Source organism: Pararge aegeria, chromosome 26, assembly GCF_905163445.1.
Source record: "Pararge aegeria chromosome 26, ilParAegt1.1, whole genome shotgun sequence".
Classification (NCBI taxonomy): domain Eukaryota; kingdom Metazoa; phylum Arthropoda; class Insecta; order Lepidoptera; family Nymphalidae; genus Pararge; species Pararge aegeria.
In genome coordinates, this window is record NC_053205.1 from 3,889,346 (window position 1) to 3,916,552 (window position 27,207).

The window sequence follows — 27,207 nt, forward strand, 5'->3', positions numbered from 1 at the left end:
AGTTTGAGATAAAATATTTTTCTTTACCACTTCAGTGTTGAAGCTTCTTTTAATATAAATATTAAATCTTCTCGAGATTTTGTTTGTTTTTTTTTTATTCGGCAGGGAGAGTTCTATCGTTAGCACGACTGATATTAGAAGATTATCTATATTGTTAGCCTATGTCCAACCTATGCTATGATGAATCGTAGCTCAAATTTCGCGATTAAAAGTAGAGGGGAAGAGGAGCAATGACATTTAAATTAAAAAGAAAACTTGTATACTCTCTGGTTTTGTTCTGACGGCATTAAGATAATGGGACAATTTTGCCCGGACGCAATTGAAATTAAAAATAATAAATATATAAATATACTAAGACAATACCCACATCGCCATCTAGCCCCAAAGTAAGCGTAGCTTGTGTTATGGGTACTATGATGACTGATGAATATTTTTATAAACAATAAACATAAATACTTAAAATATACAGATAAACACCCAGACACTGAAAAGCATTCATGATCATCACACAAACATTATCCAATTGTGGGAATCGAACCCACGGCCTTGGTCTCAGAAAGCAGGGTCGCTGCCCACTGCGCCAGTCGGCCGTCAGACTGATAAAAGATGTGTGTTTTTCCAGACGTTATTAAAATAATGTGTTATTGTGGTAGTATGTAATTCAAATTATAGGAGTGCGTTAATTTTGCCCAGATGTAATACAAATGTGTTAATTTTGCTCGGACGTCATTCAAATGTGTTAATTTTGCTCGAACGTCATTCAAATATGTTAATTTTGCCCGGGCGTCATTAAAATGTGTTAATTTTGCTCGAACGTCATTCAAATATGTTAATTTTGCCCGGGCGTCATTTAAATGTGTTAAATTTATCGGGACGTGTTTTGAATAATATGTAAATACAAGAAATATATATATAAAGATTGCCCGGACGTCATTCAAATGTGATAATTTTGCCCAGATGTCATTCAAATGTGTTAATTTTATCCGGACGTGTTTTGAATAATATGTAAATATTGCCCGGACGTCATTCAAATGTGTTAATTTTGCCCGGACTTTACTTGAATCATAATATGTTAATTTTGCGTGGACGTCATTCAAATGTGTTAATTTTGCCCGGACATGTTTTGAATAATATGTTAATTTTGCCCGGACGTCATTCGTTTCTCTGTGTCTATCAGCCTTTCAACTACGGGCCCGGGACGGTCGAAGTCATCCGATCTTTTGGCTTGCTCCCTCTTTTCCTGGAAATATTAATTTAAAAAAACCGTTGTAAATATACTTTCCATCAATAATAAAAATACAAAATATAGAAACACGTCATGTCTACGGTACCTTGAACTTATAAGATCAAAGCGTTAGGGAGATCGTCAAATAGCCCACCAACCCACACTGAAGCAGAATGGTGTAATCAAGTGAGACATGATAACTACCTTTATATCTGAGGTACCTCCCATAAGACCAAAGTATTCACCCATTGCGCCAGGCAAAAAGCAAAACCAAAAGCCCACCAACCCACACCGTAGCAGCGTGGTGGGTTTCAATGGGGCGTGATAATTACCTCAGGCTCTCCCAACAGGGTGTTCGCTAGATAGGGTGCCTTTAGGACCGCCCTCCAGTAAAGCTTCTCTAAGGGCCTGTTCACACACCAGCCTGCGCAACGTACGCCCAAGGATCTCCAGTATGACACCTCGCTCCTGGAAATAACCAGTGGTAGATCTATTACTAACCTATGGACTATTTTTTCTTATATCCTAGCGGTATTATTTAGGGCGTAAATTAAGTACAATAGTTCAAAGTTTCTCTCAATAACTTCAAAGTTGATATAAAACGTAAGTTTACAGAAAAATCCTATTATAATTTTAAGGATTACTTAAACGATAAAAACGCTTGGGTGTGAATTGCTCTAACTTCATAGCTGAATATTAATTTACTGTGAGATGGTGATAACAAAAAAGAAATTACCCCGCTAAGTTTGTTGTGGGCTCTTCTTAGACCAGGGCGCGTTTGGAACCCTCGTAGCTTTAGATTTAAGTTGGCGAACGAAGTTATCACCATCCCCTTACAATTATGTAAACATATATGCATGAATACTTCAGGAGTGCCTGTGATAAGTCTACATGAATAAAGAAATTTTGAATTTGAAAATTGACAAACAAACAGACAGACAAAAACCCTCTCACATGTATAATATAAGTAAGTGGGAAACAATCGCAACCATTTCGGGGAACTGAGTTCGAATCCCAGCACGCATCTCTAACTTTTCTAAGTTATGTGAGTTTCAAGCAATTAAAATATCACTCGCCTCAACGGTGAAGGAAAACATCGTAAGGAAACCTGTATGCTAGAGAGTTCTACATAATGTTCTCAAAAATGTGGAGTCCACCAATCCGCACTGGGCCAGCGTGGTGGACTATGGCCTTAACTCTTTCTCATTGAGGGAGGGCACCTGTGACCTTTAATGGGTTGATATGATGATGATGAATTAAAGGCAGTGCTTTTACGCGCGTATGGTGTGCGCACTCACGGGCTGACGATATCCTTGTGCAGTAGCACAGCGCTCACGGAACACCACCTCGCCGACCAACGCCACAGGAGCGAGTGCACGAGGTCCGCCGTGCGCAGGAGGCCGTGTAGGGCAAGCCTGTCGCCGTACCTGAATAAAAAAAAAAAAAACTATTATATCTTTATATATATATTTCTTGTGTGCGTGTGTATGTCACTGAACTCCTCCTAGACGGCTGGACCGATTTGAATGGATTTTTTGGTATGCGTTTGGGTGGCACCCTGGATTGTTTAGATTCACGAATTAGCGACAGATGGCGCTGGGGTCCTCTAGTCTTTATATATATATTTCTTGTGTGCGTGTGTATGTCACTGAACGCCTCCTAAACGGCCGGACCGATTTGAATGAATTTTTCGGTATGCGTTTGGGTGGCACCCTGGATGGTTTAGATTCACAAATCAGCCCGACAGATGGCGCTGGGGTCCGCTAGTGTTTATATATAATACATAAATATACTAATATTTATTGTTAGCTAAAGAAATATATCTGTGAAAATTTCAACTGTCTAACCATCGCGGTTCATGGGATACAGCCCGGTGTCAGACGGACAGACAGACAGAGAAATTCAAATTGCATGTATTTCAAGTAGCTCTAATATAAGCACAGACGGACACACAGACAGACAGACATCCAGCCAGACAGACAGCCAGACAGCCAGCCAGCATGCCAGCCAGAAAGACAGACAAAAAGCCAGGCAACCAGTCCGCCAGACAGACAGACAGAAAGCCAAACGGCTAGTCAGACAGCCATGCAGCCAGCTAGCCAGACAGGCAGACAGACAGACAAGCAGCCAGACAGAAATTCCAGAAAGCCAGATAGCCAGACAGCCAGACAATAACATATAATTATTTCGCTGCGAAAATTATATTTTAATATAAAAAGTTATATGTTAACATAACTATGGTTCAGAGAAAGACGCTCGGAGTAATAGCGCGGGCGGGCGATGCGACGCGGTGGGTCAGGGTACATTGCGTAAAATAACAGATAAAAGTGCCATAATTCTACTAAAACTAGTTCACTCACCTCGGGTTGCTCGGACCGTTCTCCGCGTCGTAGTTCTGTGCGCTGAAACAGTAAGGCCGATAGCTGATGGCGCCGACTATCTGAGGGTCCTTGTGACGAATCTGCAACAAGATACGTGTCAAAGTCAAAGTCAAAGTCAAAAATATCTTTATTCAAGTAGGCCCATAGGTGGCACATATTGATGCGTACATAAGAATTACACGGTAGTGAGATGATGGCGATAACCACATTCGTAAACTTAAAACTAAAGGTACGAAGGTTCCAAACGCGTCCCGGTCTAAGAAGAAGCCCACAACAAACTTAGCCGGGTGTTTTTTTTTTGTTATCACCATCTCACAATGTCATTTTAAATTATTAGAAGAGCAACCTGGTTAGAGCAATAATTTACACCCAAGCTTTTTTATCGTTTACATAGTCCTTTATACTATAATAGGACTTTTCTATAAGCTTACGTTCAATACAAACTTTGAAATTTTTAAGAGACATCTCCAAGATGTCAATTGGTAGTTTATGGTAGAATTGTATGCAATTTCCTTTAAACGAATTATGAATTTTATGTAACCTAGTATATTATTCTTACTTTACACTGTAAGTTTATTCTTACTTCTATTATTTTTATACAACGCGTAAATGAACACCAAAGGAATACTTCAGAGGCTTTTGAGGTACATTATTTACTGTCTCTGAGACTTATCTGTGAAACCGAAACGCTAACAGTTTTTGAGTAAACCGCTGCCATAGTTTTTTACTGAAATAAATCAGATACAGCCGTAACAACACATTACACACACAAAATTAAAATCAATTAACTCCTGTCACCTCCTGTATTAGGTACGCGTCGCATAGCGTAGGTACTATGCGCGTTTCGGTCTTTTAACTTCAATAGGGTTGTCAAAAGTTAACAATTAGAATGTTTTGAACTAGTTTGTATGGAAAAATAGATATGTTTCTTAAGATTTAAAAGTTTTACAGGGTGATTACAATTCGGTGGTACTCTATCAAGAGAGTACAATTTGGTGGTCTTCCAGGCAACCAATGGCGTAGGCTGTGCAATAAATAAGATTTAAAATTATACAAATACATAAATAAAATATATATATATATATAAATATAACTATAATATATATATATATATATAAATATAACTATAATATATATATATATATATATAACACTAGCTGTTGCCCGCGACTTCGTCTGCGTTTGATTTTGTTTTTAAAGTATTCAGTATCGCTAAGCCTTAAATGAGTATAGTAGTATATATATATATATATATAACATGTGACTGTCAATTAATTAAAGACAAATAATTTGCAATAAAATAAAATTGCGACTATAATTAAAGATCTAAGCTATCCTATCTCTTAAGTTGGACCAGACTGCTCACGGTGTGCCAATTTAATTTAAAATCGGTTAAGTAGTTTAGGAGTCCATCGCGGACAAACATCGTGACAGGAGATTTATATATATTAAGATAAATACCTATATAATTATATAACATATAACATCTTCAATTTATATGAAATACATAAATGATTAAAATTACACACTTAAAATGATCCGCTTCAGCGATGTACGGCTGATAGAGACAAATAATGATCCTTCACTAGTTTCTTGAAGGTCCCAATCGATTGTGCCTCACGGATATCTAACGGCAAGGCGTTCCATAATTTAATAGCCTGAACCGTAAATGATCCATTGAAGAAGGAGGATTTGTGACCAGGCACCTCCAAGATTAACTTCCTCGTAGAACGAAGTTCGTCTGGGAGTCCTACAAATTGAAACCTCTCTTTCAGGTAAAGAGGAGTAGAAGGATGAAATAAAACACAGTACAGAATAAAAACAATGTGCAAATTCCGGCGAAGTCTGATAGGTAACCACTTGAGACGAGACCGAAATTGAGAAATATGATGATATTTCCGCAACCCAAATATGAAACGAATGCTAGAATGCTTATGCAATATACTTACCTTTAAAATTTACACACCTGACTGCAATCACGCCTATATATAGATGCCTATTCTATTATATTTTATTATAGACGTGACGCATGCCACACGTCTTTAAAAGAAATATGAGCATGTGAGCTACCACAATCGCGGGGTGAAGAGGGGGACTACGCATGCGCAGTAACGCCGATACAACCAACGCCACCTAGAGGCGAGTTGCTGAACTAAAGAGACAAGCGTGTTATTTCAAAAAAGTCATTAAAAGTTCTGCTATTCATCGATAGATGGCAAAACTAAAATGTATCACCGCTGTGCCGGTCGGAGTGGGGGGGGAAATGAGGTTATTTTCGTTACGGAATTTCTGGAGTCAGTCTCCACGCTCAGGGTAGAAGCTATGCAATAGCTTAAAAAAAAAAACTATAATAATAAAATAAATAAATATACTACGACAATACACACATCGCCATCTAGTCCCAAAATAAGCGTAGCTTTTGTTATGGGTACTAAGATGACTGATGAATATTTTTATGAATAATATACATAAATACTTAGAATATACATATAGACACCATGACACTGAAAAAAATTCATGCTCATAACACAAACATTTTCCAGTTGTGGGAATCGAACCCACGACCTTGGACTCAGAAAGCAGGGTCGCTGCAAACTGCGCCAATCGGCAGTCGTCACTATTGACGTTTGACGATGACAATCTTACCTGATACAGTGTAAATGGATTGAAAGCTGTCACGACGGCTTCCTTGTATAAAGCTGGATTCGATGAAAAAGTCCTGAGGATGCCGCTAATCACCTGAAATTAAAAAAAAAAATCGGCTAAGCGTGAATCGGACTCGCCGGTGGAGGGTACAGCTTTTATTTTTAATACCATTTTCTCAATCATTTCTTGATTTGCATTTTTTTTTATTCTCAACAATGTCAACCGTATCAAAAATTTAAGAATGAGCCATGTATTTTATTCAATTGATGAATTTCAGCAATTTAAGCCTCACTAAAAACTAGATTGTTTATATATAACTGACCAAAGTTTCTATGTTGGGTTTGCCTGACCGGATATGTAGCGACTTTTTATTTTGTTAACAACATTTTATCACGTATCTACACAAATAAATACATTTCATTACATTTCAAATTGTAGGTAATAAAGTCAAAGTCAAAAATATCTTTATTCAAGTAGGCCCATAGTTGGCTCTTCTGATGCGTACATTACATGAGTATTACACGGTAGTGAGAGGATGGCGATAACCACATTCGTAAACTTAAAACTAGAGCTACGAGAGTTTCAAACGCGTCCTGGACTAAGAAAAAGCCCACAACAAATGTAGCCGGGTGTTTTTTTTTTTTGTTATCACCAATGAAAAAAGCACTCCCGATTCCCGGGAATCATTCATAGACCAGGACGCGGCTAAGTTAAAAAACACCCGGCTAAGTTTGTTGTCTCCTCAGGTCTGGTCTGGTGGGAGGCTTTGGCCGTGGCTAGTTACCGACGTACCGATAAGGACGTGCCGCTAAGCGATTTAGTACTCCGGTGCGACGTCCCGTAGAAACCGATTAGGGGTATGACTACCATACTCCCTAACAGGTTAGCCCGCTACCATTTTAGACTTCATCAACACTTACCACCAGGCGAGACTGTTAAGGGCTAACTTGTAGAGGAATAAAAAAAAAAATCTGTCAATCTGTCACACCTGTTTTTCGTCACCCTTGACGTCAATAATAATCTTGACGTTTTTTGACAGCAGATATTCAAGCGCCTCCGATAGTAGACACAGATGCACTTCCTTGTACAGATGCCTGAAAAATATATTTTACCTATTGATTATTTATTTAAGGGAAATTGTATAACAAACTAGCTGTTTTGTTTTTAAAGTATTCAGTATCGCTAAGCCTTAAATGAGTGTATATATATATATATATAACGTAAACGATAAAAAACCTTGGGTGTAAGCAATTGCTCTAACCAGGTTGCTTCTTAAATATTTTCTAATGACAATGTGAGATGGTGATAACAAAAAGAACACCCGCCTAAATTTGTTGTGGGCTTCTTCTTAGACCAGGGCGCGTTTGAAACCCTCGTAGCTTTAGTTTTAAGTTTACGATTGTAGTTATCGCCATCACTACTCTCTGCTATGTACACATTTTGTATATAATAACGCATCATAAGTGCCATCTATGTGCCTATTTGAATAAAGAAATATTTGACTATTTGACTTATATAACATGTGACTGTCAATTAATTATAGACAAATAATTTGCAATAAAATAAAATTGCGACTATAATTAAAGATCCAAGCTATACTATCTCTTAAATTGGACCAGATTGCTCACGGTGTGCAAATTTAATTTAAAATCGGTTAAGTAGTTTAGGAGTCCATCGCGGGAAACATCGTGATGAAATCCTTGTCATGTATCTCAATAGTTATAGTAGTATAGTTTGTCTCTCTTGTCCGGTGGTAGACTCACTAAAAACGTACATACTTGACGTTTCAAAAGTGCTTATAAAGTAGGCCTACTTGAAATGAATGAATTTGAATTTTGAATTTGAATAAGTTCAAAGTTTATATAAAACGTAAGCTTATAGAAGAATCCTATTATTATATTAAGGATTACATGTGTGATAAAAAAGTTTGGGTATGAATTTTTTTTTTTTTTTTTTTTTTTTTTTTTCTACGACAATACACATATCGCCACCTAGCCCCAAAGTAAGCGTAGCTTGTGTTATGGGTACTAAAATGACTGATGAATATTTTTATGAATAAAATACATAAATACTTTAATATATATATATAAACACCCAGACACTGAAAAACATTCATGCTCATCACACAAACATTTTCCAGTTGTGGGAATCGAACCCACTCGCACAAATCGAATTGCTCTTGCTTCATAGCTCAACGTTAACTGGCGTTACAGTAAATTTATAAAGTGGGTAAATAATTAAACTTTTTATAACTATAATTTCATATTTGCCACATATTTATGTTCATGGCATTGAGTTGGTGGGTATTTTGATATAAATACGACTGCATTATAGATGCACCGCAGTCCTACATGGACTGGAACGATGCAAAGATACCTCCCGGTGTATTAGTCGTTTATCACTAGACTGTGAGATGGTGATAACAAAAAAAACCTGGCTAAGTTTGTTGTGGGCTCTAATTAGACCAGGGCGCGTTTGGAACCCTCCTAGCTTTAGTTTTAAGCTAACGAATGCAGTTATCACCATCACCTAACATTAGTGTAACATGTTAAATGTATGAACGCTTCATAATTGCCTGTAATAGGTCTACATTAATAAAACATTTTTGAATTTAATATTACTATAAAAAAAAAAAAAAAAAACAACTCGATAAATGAAGTATTTCGCTCGTTATCGTGACCATAAGATACGGGATCCGCACATACAGACACACGGACGTTCAAAACAGAACTTTTTAAAAAAAAAATTTAATTAGTTTAAATAATAAAAAGAGATTTAAAAATATCATGAGTGTTAAAAATAGTGTTTTTTCTCAACATTTGTCTATTTATATTCACTTATAAAAGCAATAAAGAGTAACAAAAGTGTCATTTTAAGTTGGAGAATCACTCTGTGTGCGTAAACTGACAGTAATACCCACACCTCAACGCTTCGCTTATGAAGCGTGCATAAATAAGTTACGGGGAAAATTCACTCAGATGATGTTGGCAAAGTCTAACAGGTTAAGAAAGTTACCTGTTAGGATGTGTAGCGCCTATGTCAATATTTCTGACGCTGTCCCAGTCAGTGTCATGCAGATCTGTGCTGACACCTGACAGTCGCTGCAGGTTTGGATCGTGCAGCAAAACCAATTGTCCATCCTTTGACGTCCTCACATCCAGTTCTACGAAATTGCACTCTCTTTCTACGCACTGAAAATAATTAGATATCAAAAACACTGTTATAAAGTGTGAGTCAGATTCTGGCAATCCCTACAAATATTACAAATGTGAATGTAAGTTTGTTTGTTACGAATTCACGCAAAAACTACTTAACCGATCCTCATGAAACTTTGTACACATATTCTTGGAAGTGTTAGGAGTAATATAGAATACTTTTTATCCCGAAATTACGCTCGGTTCCTTTGGGAGAGGGGATGAGTGTTTGACGATTTTACACCATAACTCCAACAAATTATAACCGATTTAAATAATTGTTTTTGTACAGTTTGGGCAAAATCAAACACATGTTATATATATAGGTTATAATATGTGTTTGATTTTGCCCAAACTGTGGTTGGAGATAGAGGACAGAACTCCTCAGCGGACAGCAGCAAATCCCTCATTTAAGGCATAGCAATACTGAATACTTTATTTTTTTTAGATCTACAACTAAATTGTAGGCATTACACATAAAAAAACAAAATCAAACGCAGACTAAGTCAACAAGGCAAACAGGAAGGGCAACAGCTAGTTATCTATCTATTATATAAAGGCATCGTGTCTATTTTATGGGAGCCCACTTAAATACTTTCTTTTATTAACTGTAATTATATTACTTGAACTATATTTTATTCATTCTTGAATTTTTTTTTTCTTAGGGAAAAGGCCAGGTGGCTTGAGACACAGGTTTTTACCTAGTTCAAGCATCAGTCCCCACATTATAACTGTGTAACAAAATAGCCCGTAAGCAACATTATATTATAAGTACTTATATAAGTAATGTGGAGAAATAAATAAATCATTCATTAATTCATTCTGTTAGTGAGTGTTACGGTGATTTTATAAAGTGGGTAAATAATTAAACTTATTTTCATGGCATTGAGTTGGTAGGTATTTTGATATAAATACTGGTGCATTTTCTATACAATTAAGTCCTACATGGACTATATGGTTATAGCAACCAATGGTTGGACCTGCCAATGCACAAGTTTAAAGAATTTGTTAAAACACATTTATTACAGCGAGGTTACTATACAATTGATGAATTTTTTAATGACAAGGATGCTTGGAAGAATCCGGCTCCGCTTTCAGCTCTCACAAGATAGAAAAATGAATGTTAAAATGCAAAATGTAAATTGTTGATGTTGGAAAAGAGCAACTGCTGAGTTTCTTGCCGGCTTATTCTCGGTAGAATCTGCCTTCCGAACCGGTGGTAGAATCACTATAAACAGACAGACTTGACGTTTCAAATGTGCTTATATAAGCCTACTTTAAATAAATGAATTTTGGATTTGAATTTGCAATAAAAGAATTACATTGTCTGTGAAAATTTCAACTATCTAAATAGCCTGATGACAGACTGATGAATATGCAAATATCTACCATGTCCCAAGTCGTCGGTACCAAGCTAGTTATAAAAATGGTTACGTCTTAACGTAATCCGCCATGACAGGCGAAATGCCGAATTTAAAATGATGAAGTCACTTCCATATAAACATAGTTTTGAACCGCTTGAATTTCGAAATTCTTTGCGTGTATTTGTGATTTTAAACAATCAGTTGCAAATTTTTTTTGTTATCTATACAAAAATTAAATAATCTTTAGCTATGGAACAATATAAACAAGTCTTAGAGACTAACCATAGTTTTTTATTTTATAATTTTACAAACACCAGAGTCATATATATTTAATGAGAGGACACCTGACATTGTCAGACGGGTAATTAGTCGAAGGACTATTCAACACTATTCCCCATGTTTGAGGTACAGGTTTATTAGTGTCCCAGCAGCATCCCCACCTGAAACCTACCATCTTTGGTGAACCTTACAATATCCCCTATAGAGAGGTTTGCTAGATCCACCAGTCTTAGTAATAGATTAAATAAATTAAAACAAACCGCAAAAATCCCCCTTTGCTGTGTGCGTTAAAATATACAATAAATTAGATGCAGGTCTAAAAATCAACCTACGCGTTTTTTTAAGAAAAATCTGGCGCAATGGCTGTGTACAAAATGTTTCTATGCAATATCCGAGTATCTGAATTAAAAATGATATTATTTTGTCATTATTATGATAACATTGATATTACCTGTATAATTTAATAAATAACTTTTCAATGCTTGCTCAACAAGATTATGCAGACATGTGTAATGATTGTTCTTGTTGTGCATTTTAAATTTCGCATGCTTAATAGTAGAATATGGAGGAATGTTATATTATAATAAGACCCTATGTAAGCTCATATTCAGCGAATAAATTTCATTTCATTTCATAGGGTCCAGTTTTACCCTTTGTCTATTGAACTCTAAAAACTCTTTTCTCTACTCTGTTTGTGTGATGAACATGATTGTTTTTCAGTGTCTGGGTGTTTATCTGTATATTATAAGTATTTATGTGTAATATAATAATATTAATAAAAATATTCAACAGCTATCTTAGTACCCATAACACAAGCTACACTTACTTTGGGTGCTAGATGGCGATGTGTGTATTTAAAGTCAAAGTCAAAAATATCTTTATTCAAGTAGGCCCATAGGTGGCACTTTTGATGCGTACATAAGAATTACACGGTAGTGAGATGATGGCGATAACCACATTTGTAAACTTAAAACTAAAGCTACAAGGGTTCCAAACGCATCCTGGTCTAAGAAGAAGCCCACAACAAACTTAGCCGGGTGTTTTTTTTTGTTATCACCATCTCACAATGTCATTTTAAATTATTAGAAGAGCAACCTGGTTAGAGCAATAATTTACACCCAAGCTTTTTTATCATTTACATAGTCCTTTATACTATAATAGGACTTTTCTATAAGCTTACGTTTAATACAAACTTTGAACTTTTTAAGAGACATCTCCAAGATGTCAATTGGTAGTTTATTGTAGAATTGTATGCAATTTCCTTTAAACGAATTATGAATTTTATGTAACCTAGTATATTGCACTGTAAGTTTATTCTTACTTCTAATGTTTAAACTATTGCAGTCACATTTTATCTTAAATTTAGAAATGTTTTTATGAACGTACATTAAATTTTCAAATATGTACTGACTATACACTGTCATTATTTTAAAATCTTTAAATTTATCTCTCAATGACTCTCTCGGACCCATTCTGTATTGTCGTAGTTGTAGTATATTTATGGGCAGCTTGATGGAATACAGCCAAAACCCTTCTCATTGTGGTCAGAGACCCGTGCATTGCAGTGGGCCAGTAATAGGTTGATATGATGATGATGACGATGATGATTGATGGGCTTTATTACCTATTTGATTTTCGCATAATATGTTAAAAGAGTTTTTTGGGATTATTTCTACATCCCCTTAAGAAAACAGCGGGGGGAAAGGGACTGGAAATATTTAGTTTCATCTGTCCCCAAGTCTGATCGGGAACACACTTTTTAACCTATCACATCTTTAACCTAGAGGAGACAGAGCTTGAGCAGGGGGACATACAAAAAAATCAGTTTTTTGTGTATCCTGAAAACTATAGTAATTTCACTTGCACAACGATGTTAACTTAGTGACAATAAAACACTTATTATCCCAAATAAGCATTCAAAAAGCTGTCTTTGTTACCAGCATGGCTCAACAGATTTACCCATCTTGAGATCATTTACCATAGAGATAGTTCGCATTCTTGAGACAAAGAAGACCTTTTATACTGAGAAAACTAATGTTTACCGAAAAATATTTTTATTAAAAAAAAAATTACCCATATAAAATTTGTAGGTATATATTTTTTTAAGGCAAAGTTGCGTTGGCAGTGATTCTGGACATTATAAACGCCTTTAACTCCCTACCTTGGCGTTTTATAAGGTATATATTTTTTTAGGGCAATTGCTAATCAATGGCAATTACTATCATTAGAAATACAAAAACTGTATGGATGTTTGTTACTCAATCGCCCAGGAATATCTGAGAGGGAATGATATTTAGAACTGAGATACGAAATATATACCTATGGAAAAATGTACAGTGGGATAAATTGGTTTGTTTTTCACAGAGCAAGAGATTGACATGTTTTGTTTGCATAGTTGCAGTTCTTTTGACGATAATGATGTCACGAATTCACACAAAAATTTAGTTGTAACCCGCGACCAAAATCGCGAGTTACAACTTTTTTTTAATAACAAAAAGTCTATGTGTGTTATCATCTGCGAAGTGAGAACCCATAACTTGGATTAAAAACAAAAACTCACGTATTTAAAAGCTTCCATAGAGTTCTCCGGGGCATCTAATCCAGCGCCTCTGTGAGCTATGCATTTAACTATTTTATCGGGGTACAGTAAACTTTCCTTCGTCCCAGGTACAGGTCCGAAAATATTCGACACATTTTCCTGATCCGGCTTCTTCAATCGCGTAATATAATACGCTGCGATACCTAATATCGCAATATCAAGCCCCAGAGGCAGCACTGTGTGAAGAGCGAAAATAAACGTAAATAAAAAAGTTATTATATAATAAAAACTGTTGTATACGATAGAAAGTATCGCGAAGAACATATTTCGTGTCGTTCGTTTGTGTTATTCGTGTTATTTATGTTATGATTTTCGAAAACAAATCACATGTTATTGTTGCATTTCGATCACAGACTAAATTTGATTTCGATTCCAAGGCGGGGCTTTGAAATTAATGTCTCAATGACAGATGGTTGACAGATGGTTATTGATTAGATTTAGTGATAACTAGTGAAGTAACAGATTGAAATCGATAAGTCGATAAAGGGTACATATTCTTATAATTTCGTCGTATGAAACGCTTCTAGTTACTATTAAATCCCACAATAATTTTAAGTGGACTTATTAAAAACCTTTACAGAAAGCTGCCAGATTCACTCACTTGTCCAAAACATATGCTGAACTAAGTTTAAAACTGTCGCTATTAAATTATGCGTTTTGTATGAAAACTACGAATTTTACGCATAATTTGTTAGAACTTATTATAAAAGGTAGTAAATTGAGCAGCGGGTTACACTCAATTTAAAGTATGGAGATGAAATTTAATAATCTAGTAAACTTCTCAACTGACCGAAAAATAATGGGTGTTCATAAAATACGTGAGATTTTTAAGGGGGGGAGGTGGTCGAGTCAAATCTCATCTAATCTTACGTTGGAGAGAGGGGGGGTCTCGGCAAATATCACGCAATTTTTTTTCTGATTTAAATAAATAAAAAATTATACTATTTTGGTCTATTTAATGTAGATTGTACATGCTTAAGAGTTAATTTTAAATGCAATCCTAATACGATTAAGATCATTCACTAATTCGTTCATGAGAAAATAATTTCATTCATTCTTCGACGTTACACATCTACTGATCTATATGTTTTTTTCTTTTTACATTAACAATACAACGCGTTTACGTAAGAAACCCACATTTTGAAAAATCTCACGTGAGATTGGGGGATGGGAGAGGGGGTTGAATAAAATCTCACGACATATCACCAGGGGGTAAGGGAGGGACAGAAAATTAAAAAAAACACCTCACGTAATTTATGGACGCCCCCTTAAATACGAAAGAAAAAGGAAAATGTTATTAAACTAATTGAAAAATTACTTAGTCTTTCATTTTAACAGTTAATATTATAATATCGAAACGGCGCCTATATAGCATGTCATATTCTAAAAATGTTTGAAATCTACGCTGTTCTTTCAACATTGAAGTAAAACTCATGAAATCGCATTGGAGTGGCTTGGCCTTTGCTCGAAAACCCTCTCCTACAGGAGAGAAGGCTTTATCCCATCCGGTGGACTACAATAGGTTGATAGTGATTGGTGTAATAACTATAAAATCGACATCGACTTCGATTCGATATCGACTTCGAATCGATTTTGACTTCACTCAGATCAGATCATCACTAGACCTTACAAAATTCAGTACATTTTGTATTGGATTATTATATTCCTCAAATAGCTTACGATAAGTATTTTTTCCATGCAAACTTTCTTATGCTACAAAATATACCCAGACCGACCGCATTGCATCGCATGTCCACATTATCACTTTATATCCTCTATGTGTTGCGGTGTGTTAATAAATAAATTAAAACCTTTTTCAATATTGAGTATGATTAGTGAATTGGGGACATGACATAGTATAATTTACGGCTTAGAAGTAGGGTATAAGGTAAAGGAAAAAGTGGGAAATATTTATTATGGTAAGAAATGATAATAAGTAAGTAAGTAGATTAATAAAATTATTAGATTTTTTTTAAATACTCCGAAAATATGATCATTTTGATAAAAAACGAGCGGGATAGAGATGGAATGGAATGGGTAAGTTAGTAGAACTGTCTTGAATTAAAAGTAAAAAAAAAATGATTTTTTGAAATAAATTTATTTTTATAGTAGGTACAGGAGGAAAGACCATAAGCATAATAAATACATCGATATTTTAATTCAAGTCGTTGCAACTATATCAATACACTACCCGAGTTTTACCTGCGTCAAAAGAAAATAGAGATAGATGGATAAAAGCTAATGTTTTAACTGCCATCCGCTATACCAAATCACGATACAAGAAAAGAAGTATCTGATTATGAAGAGGAATGTCTCCACCACCGTAAGCACGCTGGCGCCGACGAAGAGTGCTGTAGTCCCGCCCAGCGACGCTGTGAGCCGATGATAAACAAATAGACAATGTAGAAATTAAATTGCGGTTAATTAATAGAGATAACAAACCAATATTCCCTCTCAGATCACACAACTTGCGTTTTGGAATCCCGCAGTGGGATCTGAAGGGTCGGTGTAAAGGTGTCACACCAAAGACCAATGTCTTGATGCCGGTGGTTTATACCGAGTTAACACGGTTCAATTTTAGTTGACCAACATTTGAAGGTTCAACGCTGTGTTCAAAGATGTAAACGCAGTGTTAGTCGGCCCCTAACGAGGTGGACAGACGACATCAAACGAGTCGCTGGGAGCCGCTGGAAACAAGCGGCCCAGGACCGATGTCCAGCAGTGGACTTTAATCGGTTGAAGTGATGACGATGATGAATATTTGAAGCACAACAAAACATTGAAAACAACAATATGACATCTTTAGTCGCATCCAAAAAACCAAATCCCAGTTGCTCAGCGAAAACAATACACAATTGAAGGCGATATTTTGAACGTGGACGTCAAATGAGTCTAAAAGACTTGAATTAACAAAAGTCGGAAGGTGTTAACTTTAATTGGATTAATTTTTGTCTCAATTTTATTGAACCTTGAAAGGTCAGACGGTTCGAACCTTATGCAATTTATTAGTTGATCCACTAAAATAGTTCCGTGTGAACCCGGTAATAGTCGGTGACATCTCATCTTTTCAGGTCCCAAGGTGCTGGAATGGCAGCCCCGTACTGGTAAGCGCAGCGTTGGTCGACCCCCAACGAGGTGGACAGACGACATTAAGCGCGTCGCAGGTAGCCGCTGGATCCAAGCGGCTCAGAATCGTGGAACTTGGAACACCCTACAAAAGACCTATGTCCAGTGGACGTCTATCGGTTGATGTGATGATGATGATGATGATCTCATCTTTTTATAAGTTTGAAAACTTTGATTACGGCACAAATTAGCAAATTACCGACGCACGACACCAAGTCTCCAGACTGTGTCAGTGGTTCTATGGCTTTGGTGTCTAGACTCCTCAATCAAATAAAGACGTTATATCCATGCCATAGAGAAATACACAGATATTAACTGTCCATTTCTCCCTCAAGCAAAACCAAACCTGACCAGGAAAATAAATAGGCAACATTATATTACGAATAAAAATGAAATAATTTTATTTCTTAACTAACTCTGTCAAATATATTTTATTGCAAACCCGGTGTCACAAAACATTTTTTTATTTTAATGGTCAGGCTATACATTATTTACATACCCTGTTGGTTTTGTTTGGCTACAGTTAAGTTGAGAATGTTCAAATCCAACTAACAAAATATGTACAATATGAAGAAAAAAAATTAAAAAAGCACATGCAATGCAGTGTGCTATATTCCATGCAAAGTTAAAAAGAACAAATTACATAAAACAACAATATACATTTTATAGTTTCTCAATATAATGACTGACGCACGCACGGACAGTCAGAAAGACGGACATGATGAAGCTATGTTTGACAACGGAACGACAAAAAAGCAAAAGTAAGCGCAAACACAAGACAAAACGCACACGATGCTCGTCGAGTAGTTGCAGATCAACGGAGATCAGTTGTAGCTTTGTACAAATAGTAGTAACTAGTGGTACAAAGTCTCCGCCGATTACATCACAAGTGCGAATAAGGATATCAAATTAGGGACATGAGAGGCAGTGAGAGGTGATGCAGCACACAGTTAAGAACTCGTACTGAAACGTACAGAAAAGATCTTCAAGGCTGAAGATGATGTCCCGATGCAGTCGGAACTTCGGCGGCATGAGCGAGAACTTGACCATTGCCCCGGATGATTCCACAGTCGTGTCATTCATATTAAATGAAGAGATTGAACGTTAAAAAATTGTTATATTGTAGTAGTGACCCGTTTGTAATGGGACATGGCATCGCATTAATTCAGTGTGAGTAGAATGCCCACAGATTACAATTAGATGCTACGTAAAGAATCGCCCAATAACAAGTATAGCAAGAAAATCTGCACTACTTTCTCGACTGAAGATGGAAACGCATTAGATTGCAATGCATCTCCAAAATTGTCCTACATTTAGATGGATATTCACGTGACAGATTGCAAGGCGGTGGATTTAAATCTTTAATCTGTGATTGATTAAAGATTTAAATAGTTCTTTGCAGAGCGGTAACAATACGATAAAACAAGCACAACACTAGGATATTTTGTGTGTGTCTAGAAAAAGGAGAAGAAAAAGCTTTTTATTAAGTCAATAATTTTTTTTTTCTTTTTAGCAATCGTCACCGCTGGTTTCCTCTCAATGTCTGATAACATATTGTGGTAGGAATAAAGGCGCTGTACAAATGTAGGCAGTTTTTGTTACAGACAAGGTATAACAAGGTACGCCAACTGGACAATCGCCGGTTGCTAAAACCGACACTGGTTACAGTTGGAAACTAAGTTCGGTGCTTGTGTCAGTTTCATGTATGGAGGGTAGAGGTAAGGAGAGTCATCTTATATGGGAGAAAAGTTGAAAAAGTGTCCAGTGTATGCGCTAAATAACAGTTCAAAAATCCTCCACAATGGCGCTGGTGGATGCACAGGGTATGGTATGAATGTAGCAATCGTAGATGAAGTATGCCGAGTTAAAAAATGTAATGTCATTATTGACTAAAGTAGTTAATTATTGAGAATTTCAACAACTTACGTTGTACAAAATATTGTGGTAAATATAACCTTACTCCCTTGTATCTCCATACTTCCTTGTTTATTTTTCAAGCCTACTCTTAACAATATTTATATTAGGCGCTTCTTTTAAGAGTTACCCTGATGCAAATGTGGCGCCATCCTAATTTAATACATTTTGACGACACTTTTTCATATACACAGATGACTCTCCTTACCTCTACCCTCCATAGTTTCACGGTAGATGTCCTGGCCAAAGAATCACTACATTTGCCGTGTCATTTGTGTGCCAAAACTTATGTTAAGTTATACACACCTTAATAAAATATGTAAAACTAAGCTTCGATTATATTATAATGCCATATTTTACTAGTATGCTAGGTGTAGATATCTTTCATTGATTTGACAGCTTACCGAACAGCGATCTTCTTTGTGTGTGAATAATAATTGAGCTCTTCGCACTGGGGCATGCAGGGGCAGTTGGCGAGGTTCTTAGGCAGATTGACGAGTATCTCCACGTTCCGTCCAATGCACGCCATGCCGTGCGCGTCGCATACATCGCCATCTTGTTGTTTCAATTACAACATAAATTGGCGAACGAAAACGAACAGAAGCTATTTTAACACAATAAATGAAATAGATAAGTTTTGTAACAGGAATTGAAATTATTCTAGAGGGTTTTTTTATGTTTCACAGTGACAGTTTTTTTTAATTGACTTATAATACACTTTTTTTAACCTCTACATGCCAAATGTCATTTGACACATTTGCAGCCAGGGTTTTAGATGGATCTGTTGTAGGAAGATTTATTATATAATTCAATAGAGCAAATCGAACGTATAAGTGTTTGTATCCTCATTGAGAAAGAAACGCTTGGTTAAAGCAAAGAGTACGCAGGGATTGTAATGGTTTTTCAAATAACCCGTATCGAATTTGGCATATGTATAGGCACTCAGATCTAAGTATATAATTCTTACCGCCTTTAACATGGAAATATGGCCGGCATCCGCAGAACATAATCGCCATTCTCGTACGACAGTGCATCTGGCAGAGCCCGAAACTGTACGCCTGGGGTAAGGGAATCAATAGCATTTTTATATTAAATAAATTTACATTTATTCTACAAATTTTTAATTTAAAAATTTTCGACAAAAAAAAACCATGTGATACAAATAAATAGCCAGAAATAAATATTATCTACAACATTTTTAAATCTGTGCCAAGAAAAATGTAAAGCCATAGTCAAATATTTCTTTATTCAAATAGGCACATAGATGATACTTTGGATGCGTTGATTATATACAAAATGTGTACATATTAGTGAGTAGTGATGGCGATAACTACATTCGTAAACTTAAAACTAAAGCTACGAGGGTTCCAAACGCGCCCTGGTCTAAGAAGAGCCCAAAACAAACTTAGCCGGGTAATTTTTTTTATGTTATCACCATCTCTTAGTAAATTTACTTAGCTATGAAGCTAGAGCAATTCAAACTCAAGCTTTTTCATCGTTTAAGCAATCCTTAATATTATAATATGATTTTTCTGTAAGCTTACGTTTTATATAAACTTTGAACTTATTGAGAGACATCTCAAAGATTTCATTTGGTAATTTGTTATAAAATAATATACAATTGCCCTTGAATGAATTTGCAATTTTGTGTAGCCTAGTAAACTGCACGACGAGTTTATTTTTGCTTCTAATATTTATATTGTTACAGTCCATTTTCTTTTTAAATTTTGTTATATTTTTATGGACATAAATTGAATTTTCATATTTGTACCTACTGACCGTCAGTATTTTAACTTCTTTAAATTTATCCCTTAATGACTCTCTTGGGCCCATTTTATATATCGCACGAACAGCCCTTTTCTGCAGGACGAAAATAGAATGTATATCAGCAGCATTACCCCATAATAAAATGCCGTAAAACATAATGAAAACAGCAGTAGCTTTAGGTTTAAGTTGGCGAACGAAGTTATCACCATCCCCTTACAATTTGTGAACATGTATGTTATACATAATTTTGACTCTCAGGCATGCAGGTTTCATCACTATGTTTTCCTTCAGGGTTGAAGTTTAAGCAAGTGATATTTAAATAACTTAAAGCGCAACTTAGAAAAGCTAGAGTTGCGTACTGGCATTCAAACTCGGGTCCCCGAAAGTGAAGTCGAGCTCGCACTCACTGTGCTATCACTGCTTCAGATAGAAAGCATTGTTAGATAATATTTGTCATATAAATAAATGCAAATAAATAAGTAAAGAGAATAGGTACCTGTATTGAGCCGCCAAGCCACTCATCCGGGTATCTGCACCGACGCTGTTCAGATCTCAAACCTTTGATTCTGACAGCTGCTTCAATCTCCACCACCTACAAAAGTGCTATGCTACCAGATAATAATAAACAATTCATGCGCATGTTTAAAAATTAAAGCGGGCGAATAAAAATACTGAGTGGGCGAATTTGATACCAAGTGAGCGACTATAAAATTCACAGCGAAAAATAAAGTGCTCCAATACGTTTAGTTTTGTACCGACAACGACGTGCTTTGCCAATCAATTAAAACACTGTAAAGAGCCCGCAGACTTTGAAAATTGAAAGTGTACACTGTCAAACCTTATAGCTAAATTCGGGGTGTCGGATTTTTGTGACGGTGTGCGCGCGCGTCGTAATAATTTACCCTCATCATTTCTCCCCAAAGCGCCAAAAGAAGTATAACTTCAATTACCTTATAATCTGTGATCAGCTCCTCACCCGGCATTACTTCCCCAGTGGGGTTAGATATCGCCGTTGCTATATCGAAAGGCGAATGTACGAAATACTGCAAAGAAAATTAATGTATATGAATAAATGAAAAAATAGTGTTCTTTGTGTAGTGCCTCTACCACCGGTTCGGAAGGCAGATTCTACCGAGAAGAAGCCGGCAAGATACTCAGCAGTTGCTCTTTTCCAATATCAACAATTTACATTTTAAAATTCATTTTTCTATCTTGTGAGAGGTAAAAGCGTAGCCGGATGCTTCCAAGCAACCTTGTCTTTAAGAAATTCATCAATTGTATATTAACAATGTTATTTGTATGTAGGTTTATAATAATTTTACACCCCCTATTTGTTCTCACTCTTGTTGTCTCCTAATCCTAAGGTTGCCTGGCAGAGTTCGCTTTTTAGCGACAAGGTCGCCTTTTGTATTCTACTCCAGTTTTTTGTGTTTCTCACTATTCGTCCTTTATTTCCCTAACTGTGTAGTGGTGTACAAATAAACAGTTTAAATAAAATAAAATAAATAACCTCGCTGTAATAAATGTGTTTTAATACATTCTTTAAACTTATTCATTGGTATCTAGGTCCAAAATTATCTTAGAATCATATTATAAAAGCGTATACTCAATCGCACAAATGACTTCTGTACCTTTCGCAGACGATATGCAGATGTCACTAATTTATATTTATGTAAGTATTTATTTCTTTAAATTTTTACGTGATTTAAGTTTATATATTAACCGTACAGCTCTTTTCTGCAATATGAATATAGTTTTAATATCAGCAGCTTTGCCCCATAATAAGATCCCGTAAGACATCACACTATGAAAGTACGCAAAGTAAACAAGTCTTGCTGTATAACAAATGGTACCATACCCTGATACCATTCTCCTCGGAGTCAATCCTGACAAAGCACGCCTCGCTGTGGTAATGGCACATCATCAACTCCTGGGTCTTCCAGACCTGATCATTGACTCTTTGATACTGGGCGTATTCCGAGTTGAAGGATTGGCAGAGTCCTTCCTCTGTCATAACTGGTATCCATTGCACCTAATAACATCATAAATCTGGAAAAGATCGCTATGTAGCGATAAGGTCACCTTATTGTACACATCGTTTGAACTAGTTTTTCATAATAATTTTTCCTGTATTTTGAAGTAAAGATTCTTTAGGCGCGAGGGAGTAACTCAGATTTTTTCTGACGCAATTAACGCTTACGTCAGACGTCTGTGTATTTTCCGCTATTTAAAAACAATAATTTGGATTGGTCGTAAGTATATGTCATATACTCCACGCTTCTTGATTTATACGCCAGATAGTGGCAAATATCATAATCATTTAGGATTATTTATTTCGATCGAACGGATCAATTGTGAATAGCAAAGTACTGTAGTAAGTAGTTACTGAGATCATCGCGTTCAAGTAAACGAACAAACAAAAACTCTTCAGCTTTATATATGAGATATATTAAGATAAGATTACCTGCCCTCTACAGGGCACGGGTCCCCTCCCACAAAAAGAAGGGGTTAAGGCCGTAGTCTACCACGCTGGCCCTGTGTGGAGTTAAACCTGACTTATTTTGGGAGGAGACCAGTGCCCTGTAGTAGTGACATTACCTCCTTATTTTGCGAAGTGGTGACCTTCAAAGGCAGATTCGGGTGTACTCTGATCGCCAGCTGTAACAGGTCGATGTGGTTGACCGACTCATCGTTCTGGTACTTCCAGAAGTTCTGCAGGTTCCCGCGAAACGATATCTCGCCAATCAGCTCGACGAACTCGTAGTAATATTGGTATTTCTCTAAGTCGGAGTCCTCTGTTACGTTCCAGATTCTGAATGAACAAAATTTAAATACAGGCCGAGCGCGAGTTTGACTCGCGCACGACACAAGCGCGAAGCAAACACTGCCGTTCCATCCTTTACTGGAACCATTTCGCCGCATTTTCAGGCCTCTATTTAAGACCAGAACGCAGAAATTTTCGTCATCCAGTAAGCTATAATCACATACTTAAAATCCAAAATTTCAAGTCTATTGGTCATTTAGTTGCGAAGGTAAGCGAATGTAAAGTTTCGCTTTTATGACACTCACTCATGATCATGAAAATAGAACTAGTACCTACTTCCCATAAACTCTGAGAGCTGAAATTTGGTACAGAGTTAGGGTTTAATGGCCACATAAAGGGAAAACTATAAAAAATAGGAAAATCGAAGATCTGGAGTACCTGGTGACCCTGATTAGAATATAAAAGAGCCCAACCAAACTATTAGAGACCGACATACCGCCTTTACAAAAATTATTCAACTTGGCAGGCCACTTCAATTGATGTCAAAAATAGAAGGTCTGAAGTATCTGATGAAGAACTTTCAGCTGGTCTCAACTGTATTAGAGGTATGGTTATGTCCCCCTTCTACTATTGGTACATAAAAAATCGACTGTCATTGCAAAAATCCAGCGTAGTGGGATACATCTTCTAATCTAATTTAATCTAGCCTATAGAATCCCACAGCAGGGCGAGAGCCTCCCCTTCTGCTTTTAATACGCATATAAAGTCTACAAAGGTTTCCTATAAGAGATTGCTTGTTTTGCGTTGCGTTGCGTTGTTTACTCTATAATCCGTACTGTTTCTTTTCCTGTATGTTATACGTGCAATAAAGTGATTCTTCTTCTTTTCTTTATTATTCTACATTCATACAAGCTATGAGAACTTACCCGTAAATAACTTCCTTGGCTTTGTTAGGATCCACACGCTCAAGAAAACACGCGGTGACCGCAGGGAACGCCGTCGACCAACCCCTAGCGAGAAATATATAATAAAATTCCAACTTCCCTTTTCCCCTAGTTTCTACAATATGAGTACCTTCAAATCAAGAGTGAATAGGCATCTTTTTGGCAAGCGCGCTCCACTTTAGGCATCATCGTTTACCTAGGTGTGATTGCAGTCAAGCGCTCGTCTATAACCATAGAAAAAAAAAAGTTACGGGTGAGTACAAAGTAACGAAAACATTTGGGACGCCGAAGTCAAGTTTTATGTTTTTTTGGGGTAAATCAAACTTAAAAGTAGCGAGTTTGCTTTACACCCCCTCTTAAACCACTACCCTTTACGACCGCCCGTTTCACGACCTCTCTGACGCAGTGGCGAGTGCTTTAGTTTTAAGTTGGAGGTCCTTGGTTCGATACTCGGCGGAGACAATTTGGGAATTTATTTCTGAATTTTCTCTAGTCCAGCCTGTTGGAAGGCTTCCGCCTTGGCTAGTTACCACCCTACCATAAGCGATTCGGCATTCCGGTACGACGCGACGTCGCGGTCAAACCGATTAGGGGTATAGGATTGATTTAACTGCAAAATTTAAAATTCATTTATTTCAAGTAGGGCTAATATAAGCACTTTTGAAACATCAAGTCTGTCTGTGTCTCTACCACCGGTTCGGAAGGCAGATTCTACCGAGAAGAAGCCGGCAAAAAACTCAGCAGTTGCTCTTTTCCAATATCAACAATTTACCTTTTACATTTTAAAATACATTTTTCTTTCTTGTGCGAGATGAAAGCGGAGCCGGATGCTTCCAAGCAACCTTGTCATTAAGAAATTCATCAATTGTATAATAACCTCGCTGTAATAAATGTGTTTTAACACATTCTTTAAACTTATGCATTGGTAGGTCCAAAATTATCTTAGGAATCATATTCCTAAGATAATTTTGAATGACTTCTGCACCTTCGCTGACGATATGCAGATGTCACTAATTTATGACCATTTCTTGTAAGTCGACTGTTTATATCCACTTTTTGTTTTTAAAGACTAATATGTTGTCTTACAAATACTATATTGTTATAAATATATTGTGAGGCTACCGTAAAGATACCTATTTGCCATTGCCTTACCCCAAACAGGTTAGCCCGTTTCCATCTTAGATTGCATCGTCACTTAGCCGGTGAGATTGCAGTCAAGGCGTAACTTGTAGCGGAATATTAAAAAGAAAAACTAGTTATCACCTCTAATGCCCAATGCTCACCTATAATCTCTTTGCAGGGATACCACAACGGGCTCGGAATTGTACCTAGCGAGCTGGTTCAAAGCACAGTACACTGCACCGCCAAAAGCGCTGATCGTAAGAATTAGCCAGATAATCCTGCAAATTAAGAGATAAAAAGTGATAAATTTTGCAAAGTTTTGCAAAGCGCCACCAAAACGCTATCATGATCATATACAGAAATTGCATTTCGAAAACATTTTAAAGTAAAAAAGATATTGGGGATAATGAATGCAAACTAATACATATAAAATATACGTAAATGCTACCAATTAAGATATTGAAAAATAAATATAATAAACACGGAAATATAAAACTAAGAGAGGGCCAAATGTATATTATAATTCGCTTGTGTGTTTGTGTCCGAAAAATATTAATTCAATGGTGTAAATAATAACAAAAAGTGCCTCTATGGCACCATTCCAAAGGAAGTGTGTCTGCAAAAATCTCTGGCTAACAATGAAAAACACATTAAGATTCAAAAAGAGAAACGTCACAAAATAAGTCAAACGAGGCAAAAATTTTACGTGTCACGATGTAATAACTAAATTCCCTAATAAATATTGAAAATTATACGTAAAATTCCGTGCTACCGTGCAGACATGTTAAAAAGACATTAACCCAAAGAAGAAAAAGAAAATTCCGTGCAAAGTAGGGAAGAAATAAAAATTAGCGTGCACCTTTCGAAGACATAGAAGTTCTCAGCTACGGTGTGCTTAAGGCCGTGTAGGCTGGTCTCTTTGCAGAATTTCGCGTACAAGGCGTAGGCGTGAGCGATGGATGCCCTCGCAGACGCTATCGGCGACTTTGTCCGAGTTCGACAACTCAACATTGCGGTTGGTTTTCTTTCCTCTTTGCACTTCATAGCCATTGCTAAAAGAATACAAATTGTTCATTATTTCAACGTACCAATGAGAGACGGTCGAGCTTTTGTTCCGAATTCTATGTTCGAGTTCTGGACATGAGAGTCATTGAGAGTTCTGAGAGTACGTTCCAGAGTTTGAGCCGGTACGGGTTTTGACCCCTTCAATCTTCGCCTGGTCGTGTTAGGGAGCTACTACATATAAGTAGGCAGCAGCTTCTGACAGCAAAGATGAGTTTAGATTTAACACGTAAAGGGTCTGCTTTTTTGTATTTATATTTTTCCGCCATTTTACTGTGATAGTACAAATATGTCATCACATATTAAAGAAGCTGGACACAGTCCTCGTCTCTAATGGCAGAGAGAGAGAGAGAGAGAGAGAGAGAGAGAGCAATAGCATTAGCATTGACCTATAGTCGTAAAAAAGTAATAGGCCCGTTTTGACATTTGTCATCGCGACGTAACTAGTTATGGAACCATAAGACTCGGGACTCGATACTCACGATAAATCAATTCAAGTTTGTAGCAGTACTTGATTAATATTATTATGTATTGTAAAGTGTTCGTTCGTTCAAAGTATTCCTTTAACTTCGCAACCAATACGCGTGACTGGCTGTTGATTATACATCCACTTTTCAACATGTTGAAACAGAGTTAGTACTATATAACAACAAACACAAAAATCGAGTCAAATCACTATGTTTAAATTAATGTCCAAAATAGAAGAGCGATAGTTAACGTAATAGTAAACAATATATATCAAACTTAAACGGGCGCACAGTCAACTTTACAAGATGAGGAACGAAAAACTGCGCCGTGCGCGCGGGGACGCTTCAGTCAT

The 27,207-nt window shown here is 36.6% G+C and overlaps 1 protein-coding gene across 1 annotated transcript; it reads right to left on the reverse strand.

Annotated features, from left to right (window-relative positions):
• Positions 1-561: 561 nt before the first annotated feature.
• On the reverse strand, positions 562-26,375 carry LOC120635028. The gene is made up of 16 exons (XM_039905936.1): positions 26,185-26,375; positions 25,487-25,603; positions 24,186-24,269; positions 23,094-23,307; positions 22,354-22,527; positions 21,446-21,538; positions 20,992-21,087; positions 19,133-19,283; positions 13,650-13,864; positions 9,268-9,443; positions 7,241-7,346; positions 6,253-6,345; positions 3,586-3,686; positions 2,524-2,652; positions 1,558-1,693; positions 562-1,240 (listed from the first exon to the last, which is right to left on the reverse strand). The coding sequence occupies exons 1-16, from the start codon at positions 26,373-26,375 to the stop codon at positions 1,136-1,138; spliced, it is 2,181 nt and encodes a 726-aa protein (XP_039761870.1). The 3' UTR covers positions 562-1,135.
• Positions 26,376-27,207: the final 832 nt, after the last annotated feature.